This window comes from Narcine bancroftii, chromosome 4 (genome assembly GCF_036971445.1).
Source record: "Narcine bancroftii isolate sNarBan1 chromosome 4, sNarBan1.hap1, whole genome shotgun sequence".
Lineage (NCBI taxonomy): Eukaryota > Metazoa > Chordata > Chondrichthyes > Torpediniformes > Narcinidae > Narcine > Narcine bancroftii.
In genome coordinates, this window is record NC_091472.1 from 174,718,412 (window position 1) to 174,742,399 (window position 23,988).

The 23,988-nt window shown below is 42.7% G+C and overlaps 1 protein-coding gene across 6 annotated transcripts in view; it reads right to left on the reverse strand.

Annotated features, from left to right (window-relative positions):
* Positions 1-23,988, reverse strand: part of pisd (phosphatidylserine decarboxylase) — a 165,917-nt gene that overhangs the window by 77,343 nt on the left and 64,586 nt on the right. The window contains exon 1 of one of the 6 annotated variants that reach the window (XM_069933105.1): positions 18,741-19,010. The exons of the other annotated variants lie outside the window; for them this stretch is intronic. Coding sequence (XP_069789206.1) covers positions 18,741-18,745 — 5 coding nt within the window. The 5' untranslated portion in view covers positions 18,746-19,010. Of the gene's footprint in view, positions 1-18,740; positions 19,011-23,988 lie in introns of those variants that run through there. 6 annotated transcript variants of the gene reach the window in all.

The window sequence follows — 23,988 nt, forward strand, 5'->3', positions numbered from 1 at the left end:
TCTTCAAAAAACTTGATCAGGATCTCTAATCAACAAATCCGACTATCCTTGACCAATCCCCACCTTTCCAATTGTCAATTAAGCCTATCCCTCAGGATCTTTATTCCAACAATTCTCCTAGAACTAACATTGGACTCGCTGGATTGTAATGACCCAGCTTTGCTCTGCTGCCTTTCTTGAATAAAGGTACCAAGCATATGTCACCTCACCTGTGGCTTGCAAATGCTTCAACGTCAACAGCAGCTCCCCAGCAATCCTCTCCCTTGCCTCCCAATGAAGCCTAGAATACACGTTACCCAGGAAATTTATCCTTCTTCATCTATATGACATCAAATACCTCCTCCTTTTTCACATTAACAGGCTCCAGAATTTCACTGTCCCACCAGAAATCTCAAATTGCTTCCTTGATGAAAACAGTTTCACCCTGATCTTCTGGGTTGATGCAGAAATTTTTTTTTGGTTCATAATAGGCCCACTCTTTCCCTGGTTATCTTCTATTATTATAAAATAATCTGAGATTTTCCTTATTATTTCCTGCCTGAATGTTGTCTAGCTCTTGCTACTTGCCAAATCACTTCACTTCAGAACAATGAAAATCAGTCATTAAAGCAGTGGAAGGCAATTGGGTTCAGTACCATGCCCTAAGAACTTCTCATGGTGCAGAATTGGGACTGGAAGAGCTGACTGCCATCAACCACAATCGTTTTCCTTTGTGCTGAGTGTCACTGTAAACATTCTCTTGAAGTAAAGGAAAACTGCTTTCACCTCATCCCTGTAAAGCAGGTATGGATGGAGGCAGCGTCAAGGCCTGGATCTGAGTAGTGTGACATCTTTTTCTTCAAGTTTATGTTTTAGATAGATTGGTAACTGCTTTACTGAGAACCCATGCTCTGTCGTAGGTCCAAGCTACAACACCCTGGCCAGCTTTTGTAGTTTCTTTCATCATTCTCACACAGACTTTACTGTACTTTGGATCATCCGCTGCCAGGATGAGGATAAGCATAAACACACAGAACACATCAAATTCCTTATGGATAACCTTAAGCACAAAGGCGTGAACACAATTTTCCAATTTTAGGTAACTCCCACCCTGGTTCCACTGTTTCCATCTCTTCTTTACCTCATGTTCTCATTTTTCTCTCAAACTTCCTTTTCACCTCCTCCCCAGTGGTCTCTTCCTCTATCTCTCTCACCTTTTCAAATAACCTATCTCTTCAGCCCCACCCCAGCCTTCCTCTCCTATTCCCTCCTCCTGCCCCCCCCACCCCAATATACTTGATATCTCCCCTTCCTACTTTAGTCCTGATAAAGAGTCCTGACTATTTCTTTCCATAGATGCCACTCGACCTGCTGACTTCTCTCGTTTCCAGCATCTGTAGTTTTTTATTTCTCTAGGCACCAAGAGCTGCATGGTCATCTCCTATTGTCATGCTCCAAAATGAGCAAAGTTCTCTAGAAAGGAAGAATTGAGTTGGCAGAATGGGAACAAGGAGTAGCAGGCAGAGCAACCACACAGTTAGACGGCCGAATCACCGCCCCTGTAGTCCGACGCAAGATAGCACGAGCCCCCTTCCCTTTCGAGAAACCAGTGGTTGGCGACACACATTGCCTGGGGACAGCACAACTTCCGTATTGCGTGCCGCTAGACGGGCAGTGACGCCACAATGCACTGAAATCACTTCCCAAGGCCAACATGCCCCTCATAGGAAGTAGGTGGTCTCCTTGAGCAGCATGAGTAATTCAAAATAAAGTTCAATTACTGGTTCACCTCATGCTATTGGACATCTCTCATTTCACCGGCGCTGCCACTAGCAGACGATACAGTGGTGACCGCGATGGTTCCAACGTCTTTGGAACCCACCTTGAATGCAACAAAATGCAGGATGCTACTATCACTACAGTCACAGCGACTGCGACCAATGCTGTGGGCATGCATTTTCCATCCTTCTGGGCAAATAAGCTCAGGAATTGGTTACAACTGGCCAAGTCACAGATCCAGATCAGAGGCATTTTCTTGGAGGATACCAAGTTCTGGTAGTCATCAGTGCCATGGACGCCACTACCGTAGCAAAAGTATGCTCCTTTGTGGAAAATCCTCCCATGGAGCGCAAGTACAAACAATTCCGGCATTTCTTCCTCAATTCCCTGGAACTCAGCCAACACGAGCGCACCATCTGCATCCTGAATATGCAAGGCCCAGGTGATGAAATGGTGGCCTTAGTATACGGACACACAAACCGTTCCCTGTTAGAGGCCCTGTTCCTCTCCAAGCTACCGGTGCATGTTTCCTTGGCGATATCTGACATGAATTTCAGCGCCCCACACCTGGTAGCCAAGTAAGCGGACAGACCTTTCTGTACCCCTCCACAGAGCTCCATACATTTGCAACCAATTTACACAATCGGCACCACCAGTTGAGCCCCCCGCTGGGCCCTCCAGCAGTAGCCATGGCCCAACTGCAATGTAATGAGTGCTCAGACAAACAGAGTGATTACTGTTTCTACCGTAACGCCCATCGGTGTGTTCCTCTATGCTTGTACCCCAAGTGCAGCGGCGGGAAATGGAAAGGCTGGCCGCTGATAGTGGCCTCGGCAGTTGGCACACACAAAGGTCTACTTTACCTCAGGGGCTAGTGAACAAAGGGGGATTTTCTAGTCGACACGGGCACAGAGATAAGCCACATTCTGCCGACTTATTTTGAACTCAAACACATTTCCAAGGGCCTTCCCCTCAGGCAGCCACTGGTTCCTCCATTCAGAGTTTCGGCACCTATCTGGTCACAATCCATGCCATGGACACGGTTTTCCATTGGAAGTGTACGATTGCATCCATGGGATAAGCCCTACGCAGAGTGGATTTCCTCTGGGTACAAGAGTTCCTGGTGGACATGAACAGATCTCATTTTGTCAACGCTATTGCGTTCCAGTCATACCCCCTTACTCTATGGCAAAGTTCCTTTCTACCATTAGGAATCCATGCTCTGAATCATAACGAATATGCCCACCTACTGGCCAAGTACCTGTCACTGCTGGTGCCCAACTTCCACGGTGCGTGGAGCACGACATCGAGACCACCGGGCACCCAGTGTACACACAGGCACAGCACCTCCCGCAGGACAAACTCCTCCAAGCCAAGACCGAGTTCGCTGCCATGGAGGAGTTGGGTATAGTCCACTGCTCAAACTGACCCTGAGCATCCCCAATACACATGGTCTAGAAGAACTCTGGCAGTTGGCGCCTGAGTGGTGGCTAAACGACTAAACAATACTACAATCCCAGATACCCCATCCGAAACATCCAGGATTCCTCCATGAAGCTCCAGGACTGCTGGAGTTTTTCCAAGGTGGCCCTCAACGAAGGGTACCACCAGATTCTGGTGCATCCCAACGATGTCCTGAAAAAGCCCATTATTACACTTTTCAGCCTTTTCGAATTACTTTTCGAAATTACTTTTGGACTAAAGAACACAGCCCAGATGTCTCAGCGCCTCATGGAGGTGCTTGGAGTGGACCTCAATTTCATCTTTGTCTACCTGAATGACATTCTCATCGCCAGCCCTAATGCTAGCACACACAAGACGTACCTGACTCACCTTATTGACAGGTTGCAGTAATTTGGACTCACAGTGAATCCAGCTAAGTGCCAGTTCAGCCTGGAAATTATTGATTTCCTAGGACACCGTATCACTTGAGAGGGGGCCACACTGCTGCCAGACAAGGTGGAAGCCATCCAACATTTTTTCAAGGCCAAGCACAATCAAGGGCCTACAAGAATTCCTAGGGTTGGTGAACTTATATCATCATTTCCTCCCGGGAGCAGCTATCCTCATGCAACCCCTATTCGACCTCATCAAACTCATGACAAAGCACTCCAGTGGACACACGAAACCATTGCAGCATTCCAGGCAACCAAAGTAGCACTGGCAGAGCTTATATCTTTGGCCCATCCAGACTCTCCTCGCACCCCCCCCCCCACCACCCCACCCCCGGCCCTTACAGCAGACACATTGGAAAGAGCAGTTAGCGCGGTGCTGGAGCAGTGGGTCGATGAACAGTGGCACCTCTGGCTTTCTTTATTGAATATCTCTGGACACCAGAACTCAAATACAGTGCATTAGCCTTGTACCTGGCAATACGACATTTCCGGTACATGTTAGAAGGAAGGGTTTTCATTCAAGCCACAAGCCACTCACCCATGCACTCAGCAAGGTTTCAGACCCATGGTTGGTGAGGCAACAATGACACCTCTCGTACATTTCGAAGTATACAATGGACATTCGCCACATCACAAGAAAATCCAACATGGTGGCTGACACGGTATCCAGAACAGCCATCACCGCTACCTCAGGAGGGCTCGATGTTGCTCAACTGGCCAAAGACCAAGTAGAGGATACGGACATCCAGGCCTACCGGATCGCCATCACCAGCCTGAAGGTTAGCGATTTCTGTCCTTCACCGGGGAGCCAGACTTTACTGTGCGACTTGTCCACAGGTTTCCCCAGACCCATCCTACCCAAGGCGTGGTGACAGCGGGTGTTTGACCAAATACATGGTCTGCCACATCCTTCCATAAGGTCCACGGTCCGCCTGCTGCCTGACAGGTTCGTGTGGCCTCCGCTGCAATGTAACCCTGTGGGCTAAGACATGTTTGGACTGTCAACTCACCAAAGTTCACAGACACACCAAGGCCCTGCTCCAGAGTTTTGACCTGGCGCAGTGCCGTTTTGACCATGTGCACGTGGACATCGCCAGTCCACTCCCTGTGAGCCAAGGTATATGGTATTTATTCACAGTAATTGATTGTTTTACCCGTTGGCGATACCCCTGCCCACATGCGACACAGAGACTTGCGCCAGAGCTTTCTTGTCCACTTGGGTCACATGCTTTGGAGTCCTGACCCACATCACCTTGAACCGGGGGGCCCAGTTCATGTTCTTGCTCTGGGCCAACCAAGCCAAGTTCTGCGGCAGCCAGTTACACCACACCACAGCGTATCATCCTGAGGCAAATGGCCTCGTCAAATGTTTCCACCGCCACCTGAAAACAGCCCTGAAAAGTCGACTACAAGGTCCTAACTGGATTGATGAACTCCCATGGGTGCTGTTAGGAATTCACACAGCACCAAAAGAAGACCTACCAGCGTTGTCAGCCAAGATGGTGTATGACTCCCCACTTACCATCCCAGGGGACATTCACTTCAATCCTGCTGGCCAACAACCCAGTGCCCTAGACGACCTCCAGCGATTGAGGGAACAAACGCGTGGACAGAAACCTCCACCCCTTTCCTGACACGGGATCCACCCTGCAATGTCCCAGCGAACCTGCAGTACACCGAATTCGTTTTCGTGCAGAGGACAGCAAGGGACACCCCGACAATGTTCCTACGTAGACCCATTCAACATGTTACAGTGCAATGGTGTCATTTTCACCTTGGACATTGGCAGGAGGCAGGACAGGTTTACCATTGACTGCCTCAAGGAAGCGCATCTGGACTCAAACCAGCCCGCCCCAGATCCCCAAGTCGGACACAAAGGCCACCTGCCCAAAGATAGTACGGTAACTTGCTTAAAGTATGGCAACGATTCTTTTGGGTGGGGCGGGGGGAGTGGTGGTGTAGCAGGCAGAGAGACTGCGCATTTAGATGGGACGAATCGCTGCCCCAGTCATCCGACACAAGATGGCCCACTTTCCCTTCCGAGGAGAAGCCCACGGTTGGCAACACATTGCCTGGGGGACAGCGCTGCTTCCGTGTTGCGTGCCGCTAGACGGGGAGTGACGCCGTGACACGCTGAGATCACTTCCTAAGGCCAGCGCGTGCCTCACAGGAAATGGGCGGTCTCCTTGAGCAGCGCTAGTAATTCAAAATAAAGTTAATTTACTGGTTCACCTTGTGCTGTGTGGACGTTCCTCATTTCCATGGCGCAGCCATTAGCAGATGCTACAAAGGATGCTTTTGTGTCCAATTTAGCTGAAACTTGAAATGTGATGGAGCTGTGCACGTGTTACGTGCAATTTGTCATGGAGAATTTAACACAAATTCAATATAAATGCAGCCTTGTTAAATAATATCTAAATTAGGGTGACTGACAGTAGTAGCATAACATATGTAGTCTAAGAGAGGGAAGAGTATGGAAGAGAAAAAGTCTGTCAAGGTGGAGAAGTTCAAAATGCAGGGGAAGGTATAATTCAATTAATAGTATTTTGGCCCAACCCACAGTTGTAGGTTCAAGCTACTTTGGCCCACATTATAATTGTGTGCCAGCACCTTTTTCCCCAAAGGCATGAATAGCAAACACCAGTGGACATGTGTATAAAGTGAAGGGAGGAAGGTTTAAGGAAGACATCAGGGATAAGTATTTTATGCAGAGAATTCTGGGTGCCTGGAATGCCTTGCAAGAGATGATATTTGAGACTGAAACATTAGGGCCAATTAAGAGACTCTTAGACATATGAATAGAAGAAAAATAGAGGGTTACTGTAAATATTTGTGTATAATGCGTTCCGTGTATAATACGACCTCCCCTTCACCCGCCCGAGTTGCGCTGCTGTTCGCCTGCGCAAGTCACGCTGCCGCTCGCCCGCCGAAGTCATGCTGCAGTCTACCACTCGCTGCAGAAATTTAAAAAAATTTTTTTACTTTTGAGTATAAATTACCCTCCACCATCATCTCTAATTCCTTTGCCAAATCAAATTTGGATCCAATTTACAAACTTGCCCTAGGTCTATGAAAGTTTGTGGACCAGTCTCCCATTTGGGCTTTTGCCAAAGGCCTTGCTGAAACCATGTAAAGCACATCTACTGTACTTTTGTTACTTTCTCAAAAAAATTAAATCAGATTGGTCATCAAAGTCATATTGGAGAAAGCAGATATTTGAAAATAGATTTTAAACCCGGCACAAAATTTCTGGTATTCTCGGCAGCCATGACTCCAAGAGCAAAAACTAATCTGCTCCACTGGAGCACCAGTAGAGAAAAAGGGGACCGTCAATATTTCAGGTCAAAACTCTTTACCAAGATTGGTCATGGGGAAGGGAGATAGGCAAAATATAGAGGAGAGGGTGGGAAGGGCTACAAGGAGTGGATTGATGGGTGAAGAATGATGAGGAGGATGAAGTTTAGATTGAGAGGTAGATGTTAAAGTACCCCCACCCAAAAAAAAGAGAAGGGACAGATGAAGCAAAATTAGACAGAGGAGGGTGGAGATTAAGGGAGTCATTATGGGTGATATGTGAACAAAGACAAGCATTCTTGGAGTCAAACAAGAAAGTAAAGAGTAACCAACATTTCAGGCTTGGGCCCGAGAGCTACCCTTGACTCTTTTCCTCTAACATTTTTCAGCTATTTCTCTTCTGCCCTCTCACTTGTATCCACCTATGACCTCTTATTTGTTGGCCTGTGCTCCTCCCCCTGCACCTTCCTGCCTCCTCCTCATCCCTCCGCCTTTTATATTCAGGTGCCTGCCTGTTTTTGTTTATACCTGACAAAGGGCCAGGCCTAAAATGTTGGTTACCTTTTGCTTCCTATAGATGCCACATGACCTGCTAAGTTTCTCCAGTTCGTTTGTGTATTGCTACCAGTGCCAAAACATGGCAAGTTACATAGGTGATAATGGAAGTTAACAGGACCCATCAAGAAAGAGGCAGATGAAGCCAGAAGAAATCAGGAAGAGAGGGCAGATCTAGTTGATACATGCTGAGAGACATGGATGGAATCAGGAGGATGAGGCAGTTAAATGGAAGGATGCAACTCCCTCCACTGCCCATACATTCCTCCTCCTCCCCTCCCCCGGTTGTAAAGAAGGGTCCCTGATCTGAAATGTTAACTAGTTTGCAGATGGTACTTGACTAGTTGAGTTCTTCCAGCAGTTCTTTTCTTGTTTCAAAGGCAGAACTGCTAGTTACCCACAGTCAAATGCAGAGGGTCCACCAGCATTGCACATGCAAACACATGATCTAGTATGATCCAAAAGCATAACTAAAACACAATATAACCTTTTAAGAGGTGTGACTTCATCTTAGATCTCAAATTATTCACCATTTCCTGGATGATTGCAATATCTGCAATGATGTTCATCTTAATAAATCACAGTTACATCAGTCTATTCCCTTACACATCCACTTAACATCCGTTTGGGAAATATCCGACCATATATACATCCATAGTCAGTGTTCTCATAAGAAATCCAGATTGGAGAACGGACGTAGTGGATGTACTGGATTTATGCAACACATGTATCTCATGTCTTTTGTGTACAAAGGCTTATGTATGTATGTACTGTACTTTCTATCTACCATGGGTCTCAAATGCAGCAAAACCAGTTCTGGTGATAGCAGCAGCAAGAGGTTTAGGAGAAATATTGATTTGAAAGTGAAACAAAAGGTTATTAAACAACACAAAGGTGGAAAAACAGTGATGACATTGCCCACGATTTAGACATGGCACACTCAACCAACACAACAATCCTCAAAAACAAAGATAAAATTCTCCAAGCTGTTAAATGATTGGCTTGAAAGCAACAAGGCAAATGAAACTGCGAGAAGGACCTATATCAGATATGGAGAAATTGCTAATGACGTGGATGGAGGACCACACACAAAAGGGAGTTTCAGATGCTTAAAGTAAAAGGAGGACCAGACGACGATATCGAGTTTAGAGCTAGCTTTAGGTGGTTCAGGCACTTCAAACAAGGAGTTTGTATATTCTCCCAGAGACTGTGTGGGTTTTCTCCAGGGGCTCCGGTTTCCTTCCGCCATTCAAAAAACGTATTGGGGGTGTAGAGGGTGAAAATTGGATAGCACGGTCTCGTGGGCCAAATTGGCCTGTTAATGTACTGTATGTAAAAAAAAAAGGTTTATTTATTTTAAGTTCTTCAAGTGTAACACTATAAGGAAGTTGAAAATTAACTCGTGATACAGAAAATTGTAGTCTTTGGGACTAGGTTGAATTCAACGATGTAAGATGACTCACTTTCTCCTGCTTTTGGTCAGTTCTACTGCAAAGTTGCAACTCAAGTTTTTTTCTCTCTCCATAAATCCTGTCTAAACTACTGAGTATTTCCAGTACACTCACTTTGTTTTCAGGTTTTAGATGAAGACCCCCTAACCTGCATTTCACAGGTTTAACATTTTCCTTTTTTTGTGTCTAATTTCCCTCAATCTAATCAAACACATGACTTTGAATGAACAGTGCATCACCACACTAACCTTGGCTTCATCCTTTGCCCTAACCGTCCTTCCTTCCCCACCCTAATCCCTTCTGTTGTCTAAAACTAACTTGTTTTATTGCTTTTCCAGTTGTGATGAAGTGTCAGTAACATGCAATGTTAATTTCCCTTTCCATAGACACTGACTGACCTGCCATGCATTTTGAGCACTTCGTTTTTATTTCAGGTCTATTAACCCTGTATTATAGCATGAAACACTTCCATTTTTTTAATGTATTCCTTGTGTTTCTACTTTCAATCACACACAATTCCAGTGACCTAATTTGAAGCCTGACCCCTATCCCTGAGTACTTTCTCAGTGTTACTGCAAAGGTTTCTCCCAGGTGCTCCAGTTTCTTCCCACATTAAAAATGAGTGAGCTAGTTATCCCGGGGCAGCAAAACAGACTGTTCTCGGATCCTGAGAAAGCATGAGAATTTGCAGAATGCCTGCAAGACATAGAGAGATGAAGAGATGTAACAAGAACAAAGAATGACGACAAACTACATATAAAGATGTAAAAATAATGTAGAAGAACTAAAGGAGGGAAGTAAGGGAGAAGGGGGGGAAAAAAGAGGAGGGGTTATATAAATAAATAAATAAATAGAAAGAAAAAGAGAAAAGAAGGGGAGTTTTGTTGTAATGTGAAGATAAAAGTCTTTTCTGGAGGGGGTTTGGTGGGAGAGAATAACAGTCACTGCAAAATCAGTTGACACTTGCAAACGGGTTCGCAGTCTGAATGGAGAGGGGAGTTGTGGTTGCCCATCAAGGGACAAGGGGTGACTCAGAGGGGGGGGGGGAGACACTTGGGGTTAAGGGAATTTTAGATGTGGGAATGGTTGAAATATTTTATGTTTTAGAAGTGTTGTCATATAGTGCGTTTAAAAATAGATGACACAATTTTCTTGTTTATTTTCATTGTGTGATAACATTGTTTAATGGGTTTATTGTATATTTTGAACATTTTATGGGTTTGTAGGGGGGTGGGAAGGAGGGAGGGAAGGGAGGGGGAAAAAGGGGAGAAAATTATACTGTATATATTCAAGAGGGAAATGTTTGTGTATTTTGATTAATATGGTTCATAGTGTGAAAATTTTTAAAAAATTTTAAAAATGAGTGAGCTGGTGGGTTAATTGGCTACTTAAAATTTATTTTCATTGTTGGTTGGTAGGAGAATGTGGGGGATGGGCATTAATGGGCATGTGCGAAAGAATAGGTGGAGGGGAATGCGATTAATGGGTTTACTCTGAATAATTACCCAATAGGTCAAACAGTCAGATCGTGTCATCAGGAACTATCAGCAATAAGAAATTATCAACTTTCTACTATTTAGAGTGCACTAAGATTACATTAGCTCCAACTTACTGTTCAGTTTCACTCCACAGAACTGAATTAAAGTCCTTGGACATGTTGTAAATTCAATAGTTGCCACACCCAAATCAAGGATTCAGAGCATTATATAGCTGGATCTAAATCTGATTCAGAGCATTATATAGCTGGATCTAAATCTCAACCGACTGTTCCCAGGGCAAGGAACTGAAATAGCCAAGAAATTAGCTCAAAAGTAAATACAGCATCAACTGACATAAGAACAAGTGCTCTGCTTTCAGGATTTCTCAATCTTTTCCCAATCATTACTTGCAATCGGGATGTTTAGGAACCATTAAGTAGTTCTGCAGAAAGGCAAGTTGTTTTAGGAAGGCAACCAAGTTTTAAACATATTTCACTAATAAACTGCCCAGCTTCATGTATGAACAGGACATCCCAAAACACTTTACACTCAATTAAATATTCCTGAAGTATAATCAATGCAGTAGTGCACAGAAGATGGGAACCAATTTGTACACAGCTAGATCACACAAACAGCAAATAACATGCTCTAATTCATTTGGTTTAAGGATAAAAATTGGCTAGGAAAACTGGAACAAATCTCTTACTCTTTGTCAATTAGCACCAGGTTTCTTTTGAAAATGAAGACGGACATTTTAGCATTTCAATCAAAAGTGAAAAATACAGTACTGGATTAGTGCTATATTGCCTAGCATACAGGCCGAAGTCTCTGAAATAAGGTCAAAAAGGACATTCACCACAATATTTGTCTGGGATGGAGCATTTCCATTAGAACCATAGGCAGTATAGGTTGAATGTATTTTTTTCTTGGAATGGAGGATTCAGAAGGAATGGAATGAAACCTTCCCCTACTGCAGCAGATATATAAAACCAGGGGACATAGGTTAAAAGTAAAAGGTAGAATCTTTTGAGGTGATCCAAGGAAGAATTTTTCCATCCGTTGTTATATTTTGAAAAAAAAAGCAGAAAATACTGTAAAAACACAGGTCGAGCGTCATCTGTGGAGAGAAAAGCAGTTAATGTGTCTGTGACCCTTCGCTGACTGGGATAAATAGACAAGTGTACTAGTCTTCTCATATCTCAACAGCACCTTGTCCCCACATAGTCCAGCCCCTTCCCATCGACATTCAAGACACAACTGACATTCTCCACCTCTTTGAAAGCTTCCAATTCCCTGGCCCCTATGGCCTCATCTTCATCACGGATATACAATCCCTACATTCCCCAAGAAAACCAATTCGGCCTGCCTTTTTGTCAAGTATTTGTAATAGTCCCCACTCCAATCCTATTCGATATCACCTCCCAACTCTTTTTCTTCAATCTCAACTACTGCATTGGTATCTCACGTGCCCACTTTTTTTCTCATACCCAAGCAGAACTTGGCAATTTCATTAACTTCACTATCAACTTCCACCTGCCCTTAAATTGACTTGGACATTTCTGACACCTCTCTACCCCTTCTAGGCATCTCCATCACAGGAGACAAATTATCCACAGACAATTCATTACAAACTCACCAATAGCTTCTAGAGCTATTTCTCATCTCCCGATTCCTTTGCCTCAGCCACATCTGTGCTCAGGAAGATGCTGTCTACCTAGAAATATCCTCAATAAACATGGCTTCCCCAAATGCTGTCAGTGATAAAGCCTTTACCAGAATGTCCTCCATTTTATGTATGTATGCTACAACCCCACCTCCTCCCAGAGAGACCTAAAATGTTTATAGCATTCTGTTTCAGATCTTCAGAATATGCAATTCATTTGATTGGAAACTGGACTACACTGAATGCGAGGTGATAGAGGCAGAGATTTACAACATTTAGATATCAAGATGAACACTTAAAACAGCAGGTATGGAAGGTTAAGGGGAAAGTGTTGGAATAGAGCATGACTATAGGCAGTCAACATGAACTGCTAGGCCGAAGGGACCATTTCTATGCCATGTGACTATGACTGGGACTTGAGCAAACATTGAGTAATGAGAACATTGCAAGCTTAACCACAGTAAGTAAACTCAAGACTAAAGCAAATACTGACATCAAATAAAAATGCCATATAGTGACACAAATTGTGCAGGCAAAGGATCACTATTTCCCTTCCTGTACGCATCTCATTGATAGAGTAACAGATCAGAATCCTATAATCACAGCTGTTTTTTTAAAAAACAGGAACCTGGATCTTCATAGCTGCAAGAAATTCTCAAACTACTTTGCATTTGCAACAGTTTTTTCAATGTTTATTATTGGAACGCACCTTTCATGATTTTACTTCAAAACTGTTATTCGCAAAATTAGCCATTTATGCAATTCACGATACATAACAAACCCAGACACAGAACCCTGGGTAAAAAGAACAAAGGTTGCAACTTTTTTTTAAATAAAAGGGGATATTTTGCAATCAATTATTTTCACTTCAACTGAGATTCTCCATATTTTGTACCTGGAAAAGCTGACATCTTATCATGAAAAACTAAAGGTAAAAAAAAATGATGCTGCCTTTAGACTAACAATGTGATTCCATATTAATAGAGATCATGGGGGCAAGTTTTTAGCACGACCTGTGTTCTTTGCCCATCAATTAATTAGCAGAACACCACAGGCCTCAACTAGCTACACCAATCTGGAAGAAGGGACAGGGAATATTATTGCCATATTTGTTGATGATACAAAAATAGACGTTTTCACATTGTTAGCAAGACACAAAAGGCCATGGGTGTGGATCAGTTAATTGGGAGAGCAAGAAGTTAGCAGCTGGAATATAAGGAAATGAGGTTATCTACTTTGGAACAAAAGCAATAAATTCTTAAACAGAATGACTAAAAAAAATGAGGAGTCTTTGTACGCTAAACATAAAAGGCATAACAAGTAATTAAGCCTACTGCAATATTCATCACTGTGACACAGAAGGTGAAGAAGCATGCAGGTGTAATCAGTGATTCTATAGTGAGGACAGAAAAGGGATTCTGCAGGCCTGATAAAGACACCTGGTGCCAGGGCATGGAATGTCTCCGATTGGGTCCAAAACATTCTGAGGATAGAGAGTGAAAAGCCAGAAGACTTGGTACATGTTGGTACCAATGACATAAGATCAGTATGGATGTCCTGAAGGGAGAATACAAGGAATTCAGAAGGAAGCTGAGAGGCAGGATCTCCAGTGTGGTAATCTTACGATTACTGCTTGTGCCTTGTGCTGGTGATGGCAAAAATAGCGCGGCTGAGAAACTGATGCAGAGGGCAGGGCTGTTTTCCCGAATAGTGAGCTTTTCCAATTCACTTTAGCTAGATCCCTACTCATGCTACTGTAATTTTCTTTACTCCATTGAAACTGGCTGAGAAAGTGGTGCAGAGGGCAGGGCTTTAGATTACTGGATCACTGGGATCTCGTTTGGGGAAGGTATGAACTATGCAAAAAGGATGAAATACACCTCAACCCAAAGGGGTCCAATATCCTGGCAGGCAGGTTTAATATGGCTGTTAAAGAAGATTTAAACCAATTTTGCAGGGGGGTAGGAACTAGTGTCAGGGCTGATAAAGGGCAAAATAGAAATAAACCAAGAATAGCATGCAGCAAGGATGACAAGCAGGTGTTGGGACAAAATTGCCACCGGAGGGATGACAGAGACGCAGGGCATACAAAAACTAGTCTGAAGGTATTATACTTAAATGCACGCAACATTTGAAACAAGGTAGGTGATCTTGCAATGCAGTTACAGATTGGAGGGTACAATGTGTCCATTACTGAGTAGTGGCTAAAGGATGGGTGTCATTGGGAGCTAAACGTCCAGAATACAGTGTATCAGAAAGTATAGACAGGGAGGCAGAGGGGGTGGCATGGCTCTGTTGGTAAACAACAATATCAAATCATTGGAAAGAAGTGACATAGGATTAGAGAAGTTGAATCCTTATGGGTTGAGTTAAGGAATGGCAGTTATAAACAGGCCTCTGAACAGCAGCCAGGATGTGGACTACAAAATACAACAGGAAATAAAAAAAGGTGCATCTTGGGGGATTTTAACATGAAATTAGATTGGGAATGTCAGGTCGGTACACATCCCAGAAGGGAGAGTGGGGAGTTTATGAATGCCTACGGAATGACTTCTTGGAGGGGATTGGCTGTTTTGGATTGGATGCTATCAAATGAACCAGAATTGATAAGAAGCTCAAGGTAAAGAGACCCTTAGGAGGCAGTAATCACAATATGATTGAGTTCACTGTGAAATTTGAAAAGTCTGATATGTTGCTATTTCAGTGGAGTAAAGGAAGTTACAGTCGCATGAAAGGGGATCTGGCTAAAGTCGATTGGAAAAGCTCACTATTAGGGAAAGCAGCAGATCACCAAAAAAATGAGGAACGTGCAGGACAGATACATAACTGAAATAAAAGAAAGTTGTAAATGGAAAAGTGAAACAATTATGGCTAACAAGTGAAATTAAAGCCAAAGTAAAAGAGGGCATAAGAGGAAGCAAAAATTAGTGGGAAGATTGAGGATTGGGAAACTTATAAACTTAGAGAAGGCAAATTAGCAAATAATATCAGAGGACACTAAAAGCTTTTTTAAGCACAGAAAGAGCAAAAGGGAGACAAGTGTAGACATAGGACCTTTAGAAAATGATGCTGGAGAGATAATAGAAAACAAGTGGATGGCAGAGGAACTGAATGAATCTTCAAGGTAGAAGATATTAGTAACTTACTGGGCTCTCCAGGGTCTCTGAGAAGTGAAGCAAGTGCTGTCAAGATCATAAGAGAGAAGGTTCTTAGGAAGCTAAATGGTCTAAAGGTAGATAAGTCTCCCAGACTGGATGGAATGTACCCTCGGGTTTTGAAGGAGGCTGCTGCAGAGATTGTGGAGGCATTGGTAATGATCTTCCAGGAATCAATGGATTCTGGCATGGTTCCAGAGGACTGGAGAATTGTAAATGTCACTCCACTGTTTAAGAAGGGAAGGAGGCAGCAGAAAGGTAGTTGGGAAGCTGTTTGAATTAATTGTCAAAGATGAGGTTATGGATTACCTAGAGGAGATTCACAAGATAGGTCCAAGTCATCATTGTTTCCTTGAAGGAAAATCATGCCTAACAAATCTACTACAATTTTTTTGAGATAACAAACAGGATAGACAGGGAGAGGCAGAAGATGTTGTGCTGTTGTTGTTCATCACTGCTGTGCATGCTGACTGACTCTTGATTAGACAAATAATCAATTTTATCATTCTTGTGTGTGCTCTTATGATGCTCCATAGTTTCTCCCCATGCTCTCACTCCAATTTCCGTCAGGGGTACAATTATCTAAGTTAAAAGTCATCTTAAAGAAGACTCGTGGTGAGATGTTTAAGGAGGAAATTCTAGAGGACTTAAGACAGATGTAATATTGACGTCAATGAAGAAGTAAAGAAAACTAAGGATAAGCAGGAGCCTGAATTGGAGAACTCAGGATCACAAACTCCTAACGTTTGTCATTCTAGCCACATAACAGAACTTGCAAGAGAAAGCAAACAGACAATGCATTCTGAATAATTCACTTCTTTCAGCAGTGCTGCAAACTAGTTACGTCTCATGTGAAAAACAGAAAAAGAACAGTCAGCACAAATTGTGCAGTCTTCTCCCCAAAGCAGTAACAGCTGTCCTTGAAATAAGAGCAAGAAATACTTCTGCCATTTTTGCCTTAATTAAGGCTCCAACTGGGGAAATGAGATTTCTAATGGCAGTTTCATGCTTAAGGACATGAGGAAGGGGTAGACCATTTAGCTACTTGTGACAGTACTTCCATTCAACATGACGATAGCTGGTCTTTTACTAATTTCCTGTACTAAAGACAAAGCCTTTGCTTTTATTAATAGACAAAAAGATCTATCAGAAGCTTATAAAAATGAGAGTATTTATTAAAAACATTCAAAATTCTTGATGGCTTGATGAGTTGGTTGAGGAACAATGTCCTCTGGGCAGGCACGATCTTGACCATCAACCATTCAGGACTGAAAGGTGAAGAAATTTCTTTACTAAGGCCGTAAATCTTTTGAACTTCTCTACTCAAGTAGGCTACTAAGAATAGTCAAGGTATTTACCTTCATGCACCCTTTTCCTCGGTTGAACATAACACTGGAAACCCATCACCAATGGATCCATGGTCATGCCAGTCTCAGTTATAGAGTTAACAATACGATGCCTACAATTGCTTTTACGTACATTCAGATGCATGTTTCAAAACATTCATGCTGTGTTCACTGAAGCATACGTTGCATGAAAAACAAAGATCTGCTACTATCCATCTCTCGCCCCTATGCGCAGAACAGCCATCCAGTGGAAATTTCATTTTTAAAAAATTTAAATGACCACCTTTTGCATTTCAGGAATCAATTAAAACCACCATGCATCTTAGATCCACCTCTCAACCAAGGCAGACATTCATTATAAAATATACCATCACTTTCAGTGCACCAGGTACCTCAATGAATACTATCAACACTGCCTCCACACAATCCCCCAAATCCATTGGCAGGATAAGCAAACTAACTGTTCTTCTACACACAAACAACTAACTTTGAAGTCCTAAATATATGTAGTCAATGAATTGTAAACATGGTCGAAAGTCATACAAAATAATTTATTTCCTGGCAAGGAATTATCAAGTGGTCATGGGGGAGAAAAACATGGATATTCTCATAACATCCTCAGAAAATATCTTCTGTGAATCCCTTGTCCATGAACAAAATGAGAGTCAGAGTTTTACAGCATGGAAACAGGCCCTCCTGCTAACACGACCTTGACAAGTTGTCTATCAGGACTTGTCCATTGGCTTGAATTGGGTTTGTATTGCTCCAAACTATTTCTAACTTTGACCAGTCCAAATGTCCTTGAAACATTGCAACAATACCCATCTGAACCACTTTCTCTGCTAGTTTGGTCCACATATGTGGAAAAACTTGCAGCCAAAGTCTTCTTTAACCTTGCCCTGTTTCACCTTAAATCTACTTCCTCTACTTTTTGACAGTGAAAAAGACAGTGACCATTTTTGCCTTATCCATGCCCCTCTTGATTTTGTATACCTCTATAAAAGTCACCATCGGCCTCCAATACTAGGCCTCCAGCCTATCCATCGTGAACTCAAACCTACAGTCCTGTCGTGCCAGTAACATCCTTGTAGATCTTCTTTTGCATCATTTCCAGTATAATTACACCTTTCCTAGAGCTGGGTGACCAGATCGGCACACAATATTCCAAGCTTGCTCTTTTACAGTAGTAACATGGTGTCTCTGTTCCTGTGTTCAATACACCTCAAATTCCTGGAGAAGCAGCATTTGACAGTACAGAGTACCTCGAGGATATGGATCGGAGCACATGGAAGCCCATCTCAGAAAGTAAAATGAATACACCATCTCACAATCTTAGAATATTAGAAAGAGGAGCAGGATTCGGCCTGCTCTGCCCTTCAAGAGTGACTAATCTGATTCTGAACTCAGCTCCACTTACACATCTGTTCCCGATAATTGATGCTTTAGCCAGAGACCTGTCCCACCAGAGTCTGCAGGTCTTACTCTGGCCTTAACACATGCCTCCGGACCCATAAAAACTATTGAGAGACCCCCTCCATCCCAGGGGAATCTAAAATGACCGCAAGTGTGAAACAAACAATGATGCTCCAAGAAGTCCACGAGTCGGCATTCTGGAAAGATGAAATCCAAACCTCTGTATCAAGCTAATATTGAGACCGGGGGGGGAAGAAATTCGGTAATGCATGAAGAGGAATCTGTTTTCCCGCAGCTCTTAATTCCATATACGCTTTATTTAGTAAACTATAACACGTACAAATGGCTTAAGCATTCAACAGGCCCCCTTATAAATCTGCATTCTATTTGTCATTCTTCCTGTGCTCAATTATGAACGATATTCCTTTGTTCAGTGAAGGCTGCCTGTTGTAGATGAATAATCCGATCCGTCTTCATTTAATAACTATTTTTGTTCAAAAAATAAGCATTTCGATCCATTTAAAATTCAAAGTTTAATATTTCCTTCACAAAATGATTATATTCCGTCTTTTAAAAATCCCAAGGAGTGCGGAAATCGTTCGTCCTTTTATTTTCGCGAATGCACCCAACTGTTCTTCCCAACCCCTTATTCGGACACAACGGACTTCAGAAACTCCCGAGTGAACGCAGCCACGGCTTGATTTGACCAAGAGATGGCCGTTCCCTTCTCACCTCATTCCGCTGCGTCCGAGGAGCCGATTGCAGCGCCGACACCAGAGGGAGACTCTCCCAAGGAGTCTGAAGGCTTTCAGACACTGCCCTCTCCTCTTCTGAACTCTCGCGGCTTTGTCCGGGACACGCCAGTGCAGCAGGTCACTTTTTTTTAAAGTTCCTTGCGTGATTTGGTTCCGCCAACCCTGTTCTTCTCCGTCACTTCGTCAGTTAATCCTCGATTTCAATACAATGGACCTATCCCGAATGCCAGTGTCCCCAGCTCACCCACTACAACCTTGCCACACATCGTCTTTGTGGGCGGAGGTGCAAAGGGAGGGGGGAGGGTATCGAACTCTGTGTCCATTTTGTTTTCGGAATATTGCTCTGCATGGGGGGGGGGGGGGGTCGTCACAATTCATGCTGATCTGATGAACTGAACCTGTGGGAGTAAAACAGCATTCTTCGTCTACAAGGAGCCAGTCTGCTTCGCCCCTCCTCCCCCCAATCTGACACTCACCATACAAAGGCGGCGAACCGAGACCCATTATACACCGACTGAGCACGATAATTCAAAGATCGGAGAAGACACCAATCCCATTGATCATTAATTGCTTCTATAACTAAATACCAAATTTAAAAGTTTAATATTTCAAGTAAAATCCAGTGAAGCATTTCCAAAGATGCTACCAGGCCTGCTAATTTCCACTTTTTAATTTCAGATTGTCAGCAGCTGCTTTTTCGTATTTTGGAATACTAAAATCCTTAAATGCATTGAATTGTTTCCTCCCTCACTGAATTTCACAATGGAGATTAATATTCATCTAGGAGATCTGGTCATTGCTGATATGGACAGAAGTTACTGCCTGGCCACAACATTGGTGATCAGTCCATCAAAAGAATGATCTACCTCCCATTTAAGTACATCCTGTGATCTAGCCTCTGGTAGAGAATTCCTCTGCAAGAAGATTCCCATGCAGCTCAGTTTTAAATTATTCCCTCCTTGCCTTGTCAACATGTCCTCTTATTTGAAATTCTCCCACTTGTGAAAACAGATCAACATTAACCTCATCAAACCCCTGAGGATCTTATAAGTCCATAAGATCACCCCTTGAACTCCTAAACTCAAAAGAATACAGATCTAACGTTTTTTGTTGAAAAGCCATTCATTATAGGAGAAGCTCTCATCTCTTCTGGGCTGCCTCCAATAATAATTTCTTAAACAAGGAGAACAAAATTCCATACAATACATTTTCCATTTCTAACTTCTGAACCCCTTACAAATATGTTATTTGTTTTCCTTTCTAAATACAGCACAAGAACCCAAAGCCTTCTGCTCCATTCATTTGTAATCTCTCTTTATTGAGGTAAGTCTGCTTTTTGATGTCTCCTACCAAAGTGCAAGGACATAAAACTCTATCTGCCCATTCCCTTAACGTATCTGATAAACTAGTTACATCCTTCCAACTGAAGACCCAAATATTCCAATACTGGCTGATGCGACCCGGGATAGCGCGACGACAGTGAGAGATGGGATGGGACCAAGCACAGTTACGTGACTATGACTGGACTGAAAGTTGTGCCAAAGGTGCAATGGAGAACAGAGAGGGAGGGGGTATGATCCTCTACCAGCTACCATCTTTAAAAAGATTTTCTTTTGTACTTTTCCTTGTTTTTGGACCTGGAGCAAAGGCAACTCTTAGCTAATCTTTGACTAGCATGTAAAAGAAAGCCTTTCTTAGTACATATGACAATAATAAATCAAATCTGCATACAGATTGCCTTGTGCTCTTTCCATTTATTACTTCTCAGGAGGAATGTCATAACTAACATTCTTTTCTAATACTATATCTGCCTGTCCCATTTCCCTTTTCTGTTTCTTAGCCTGCTATATTTTAGTTTGGTTCTCACCCAAATTATGGAGCTGATATGCACCAGACATAAATTATATCTAAAATTGCAGCGCCGACACCAGAGGGAGACTCTCCCAAGGAGTCTGAAGGCTTTCAGACACTGCCCTCTCCTCTTCTGAACTCTCGCGGCTTTGTCCAGGACATGCCAGTGCAGCACACCGTGAACCTGCACACGGAAGCAGGAGAGGCTGGGATTTATCAGTGGCATAATGAGATGAAACATTGTTTAATAATGGAAAAAATTATTTTAGATATTTGTTAGTTATTTTAAATCTCCAGCATCTGATTTTTTTTGGATTGGTATTTAAATAGAAAAGTATAGTTTCTACAAATACCTGGCATAGCCATAATTGGCCAAAGGACCTCTTTCTTTATTGCTCTTCCTGCACAGGGTGGTGACTTCTCTCCACTTAAGGGTTGTGGAGGCTAGATTACTGGAGTTGTGGAAAGGCAGAGTGATTGGAGGATATGGGAATTGCAAGATAAGCAAGACAAGGTCTATAATAGATCAAGCATCACTGAAAAGTGGACAGGCATGAGGGACACACTGTTTCCATTTTCCAATGATTTTGTGTACCTTGCATGCACTTGAAGCTTCTCTTGAAAAATCATGTACTATGTATGCACTTAAAAGATGACCCTAATAATCTAATTGCCCTGATTTTGCTCTCAAGTTCAGCCCTACAGAACAGCTCAGAAGAAAGCATGGCTGGGAGATAGAGTTAAGGTCACTATGCATGACGATACCTGCTGAGAGAGAAGTCTGCTCCTGGAGAAGGAAGCCATCTCCAACTCAGCAATAGAGCATCCAGGAGAATGCAACCTTCCAACAATAGACAACACTAAGTTGGCAGCTGATGATTCTCTGCAGGATAATATATTCTGGTGATACTTGGCTACATTTTAGGCTGCAGCCTGTTTGGGGGTGGGTGGGGTGGGGGGTGGGGAGCGCTTTCCCAAGTTTAGTGTAGGCTGATAAACAGTTAGAAAGTGACAGTGGTTGGTGGACAGCTCAAAACTAAGCAAATGATTGACTGCTGAAGAGCAGAGGATGACAGGATATGGAGAGGGGTGGGAGAAATAGTGGGTGAATTGAGAAAAAAAGGGAAAATATCAAGAGGCAAGGAGAGAGATGCAGTAAAGGAAAGAACAGAAGTAGGGAGGCTGAAAAGAGGGAGCGGGGCATAGCAGAGGAAGGGACAGATAAAATGTATGGGCCAGATTACTTGTTTACGTTCTTTGACCACATCCCAGCACACCTGTTTACAGCAGAGCCTCTTAGCCAATTTCTCTGGTGTCTTACTGCAATTGAACCAAGACCTTCCAACCCTGTGATATCTGTCTCTGAGACCAAATGTCAAAACATCCTTCAAGAGAGGGAACCCTTGCGAAGTATCAGGCCTTGATGGTGTATCTGGCAGGGTACTGAAAATCTGTACCAACCAACTAGCCAGAGTGTTCACAGACATCTTTAATCTCTCAATGCTGCAGTCAGAGGTTCCCACCTGCATCAAAAGGGGATCTATCTGCCTAAGAAGAGCAGAGTGAGCTGCCTCAATGATTATCGCTCAGTAGCACTAACTTCTTCTGGGATCAAATGCTTTGAGTGATTGGTTATGGCCAAAATTAATTCATACCCAAGCAAAGAGCTGGACCCGTTACAAGTCACCTACTGCCACAATGGCTCCGCAGCAGATACAATCTCACTGGCTCTCCACTCAGCCCTGAATCACTTAAATAGCAACACACATTCATCAGGCTACTTTTCATAGATTACAGCCCAGCCTTCAACACCATCATCCCCTCAGTACTAGTCAGCAAACTACAAAACCTGACCTCTGCACCCTCCTCTGCAAATGGATCCTCAACATCCTTATCGTAAGACCACAGCCAGTGCAAATCGGTAACAACATCTCCTGCTCCCTGACAAATCAACAGAAGAATACCTCAAGGATTCATGCTTAGCCCACTGTCTTCTCTCTCTATATCCATAACTGTGTGGCTAGGCACAATTCAAATGCCATCTATAAATTTGTCAATGACGCCTCCTCCAGTTGTCAGCAGAATCACAGACAGCAATGAGGAAGTGTACAGGAGTGAGATAGGTCAGATAGTTGAGTGGTGACACAACCAAAACTTTGCACTCAACATTAGCAAAACTAAGGAACTGACTCTGAACTTTTGGAAGAAGAAACTAGAAGAACACAAACCAGTCCTCATCAAGGAGTCAGCAGTGGAAAGTTTAAATAAGTTCAAATCCTTGGGTGGCAACACCTTTGAAGATCTATCCCGGGACCTTTGTGTCAATGCAATCATGAAAAAACCTCACTCACAGTTATACTTCGTTGGGAGTTTGAGGAGATTTGTTATGTCACCAAAGACTCTTGCAAATTTCTACAGGTGTACCGTGGAAAGCATACTGTTTGGCTGCATCACTCTGATATGGAGGTGTCAATGCATAGGACAGAAAGAAGCTACAGAGAGTTGTGAACTCAGCATGGGCATTAGTCTTCACTCCATTAAGGACATCTACAAGAGAAGGTGTCTCAAGAAAGCAGCCTCTATCATCAAGGACCTTCACCACCCAGGCCATGCCCTTTTCTCACTGCTACCCTCAGGCAGGAGGTACAGGAGCCTGAAGATGAACATCCAATGGTACAAAAACAGCTTCTTCCCTTCTGCAATCGCTTTCTGAATGGACAATAAACCATTGACATGGCTCACATTTTTTTTTTAAAGAGTAATCTATATCAATTTTACACCTGTAATACTGCCATAAAACAACAAATTTCCTGAAACATTCATGTGCTTAAATATTTAATAAAGTCCATTCTTCATAAAATAATTGACAATTTACTATAACTTCCCACCAAAACTGTAATTACATCTTGGATTTTAACTGGTAAAATTTTTTTTAATTAAATTGCCACTCCCCTAGCTTTAGAGTTAAATGTAGAAAAAGCTACTTGACCTACCCAATCTCTTTTCAATTTTAAATGTTCACTTTCAGTTAAATGAGTCTCTTGTAAAAAGGCAATATCTACCCCTAATTTCTTATTATACACTAATACCTTCTTTCTTTTTACATGTCCGTTAATTCCATTAATATTAAACTTAATATCTTAACTGTTTTAGCCATTATTTCCCAAATTATTAACATTTTCCCAAATTATTAACATACAGTCCTATCCAGTAAGAATTCCCATAAATTAGATTGGTCTGATGTGTCATCAACTGCAATCCAAAAACACTGAACTTATTCAAAATAAAGATATATAAAATTGTTAAATTGAAAAAGTTGAAAAATGAAAAAAAAACTTCCCTTCCCAAAATGCCAGAAAAACTAGCATTACCAC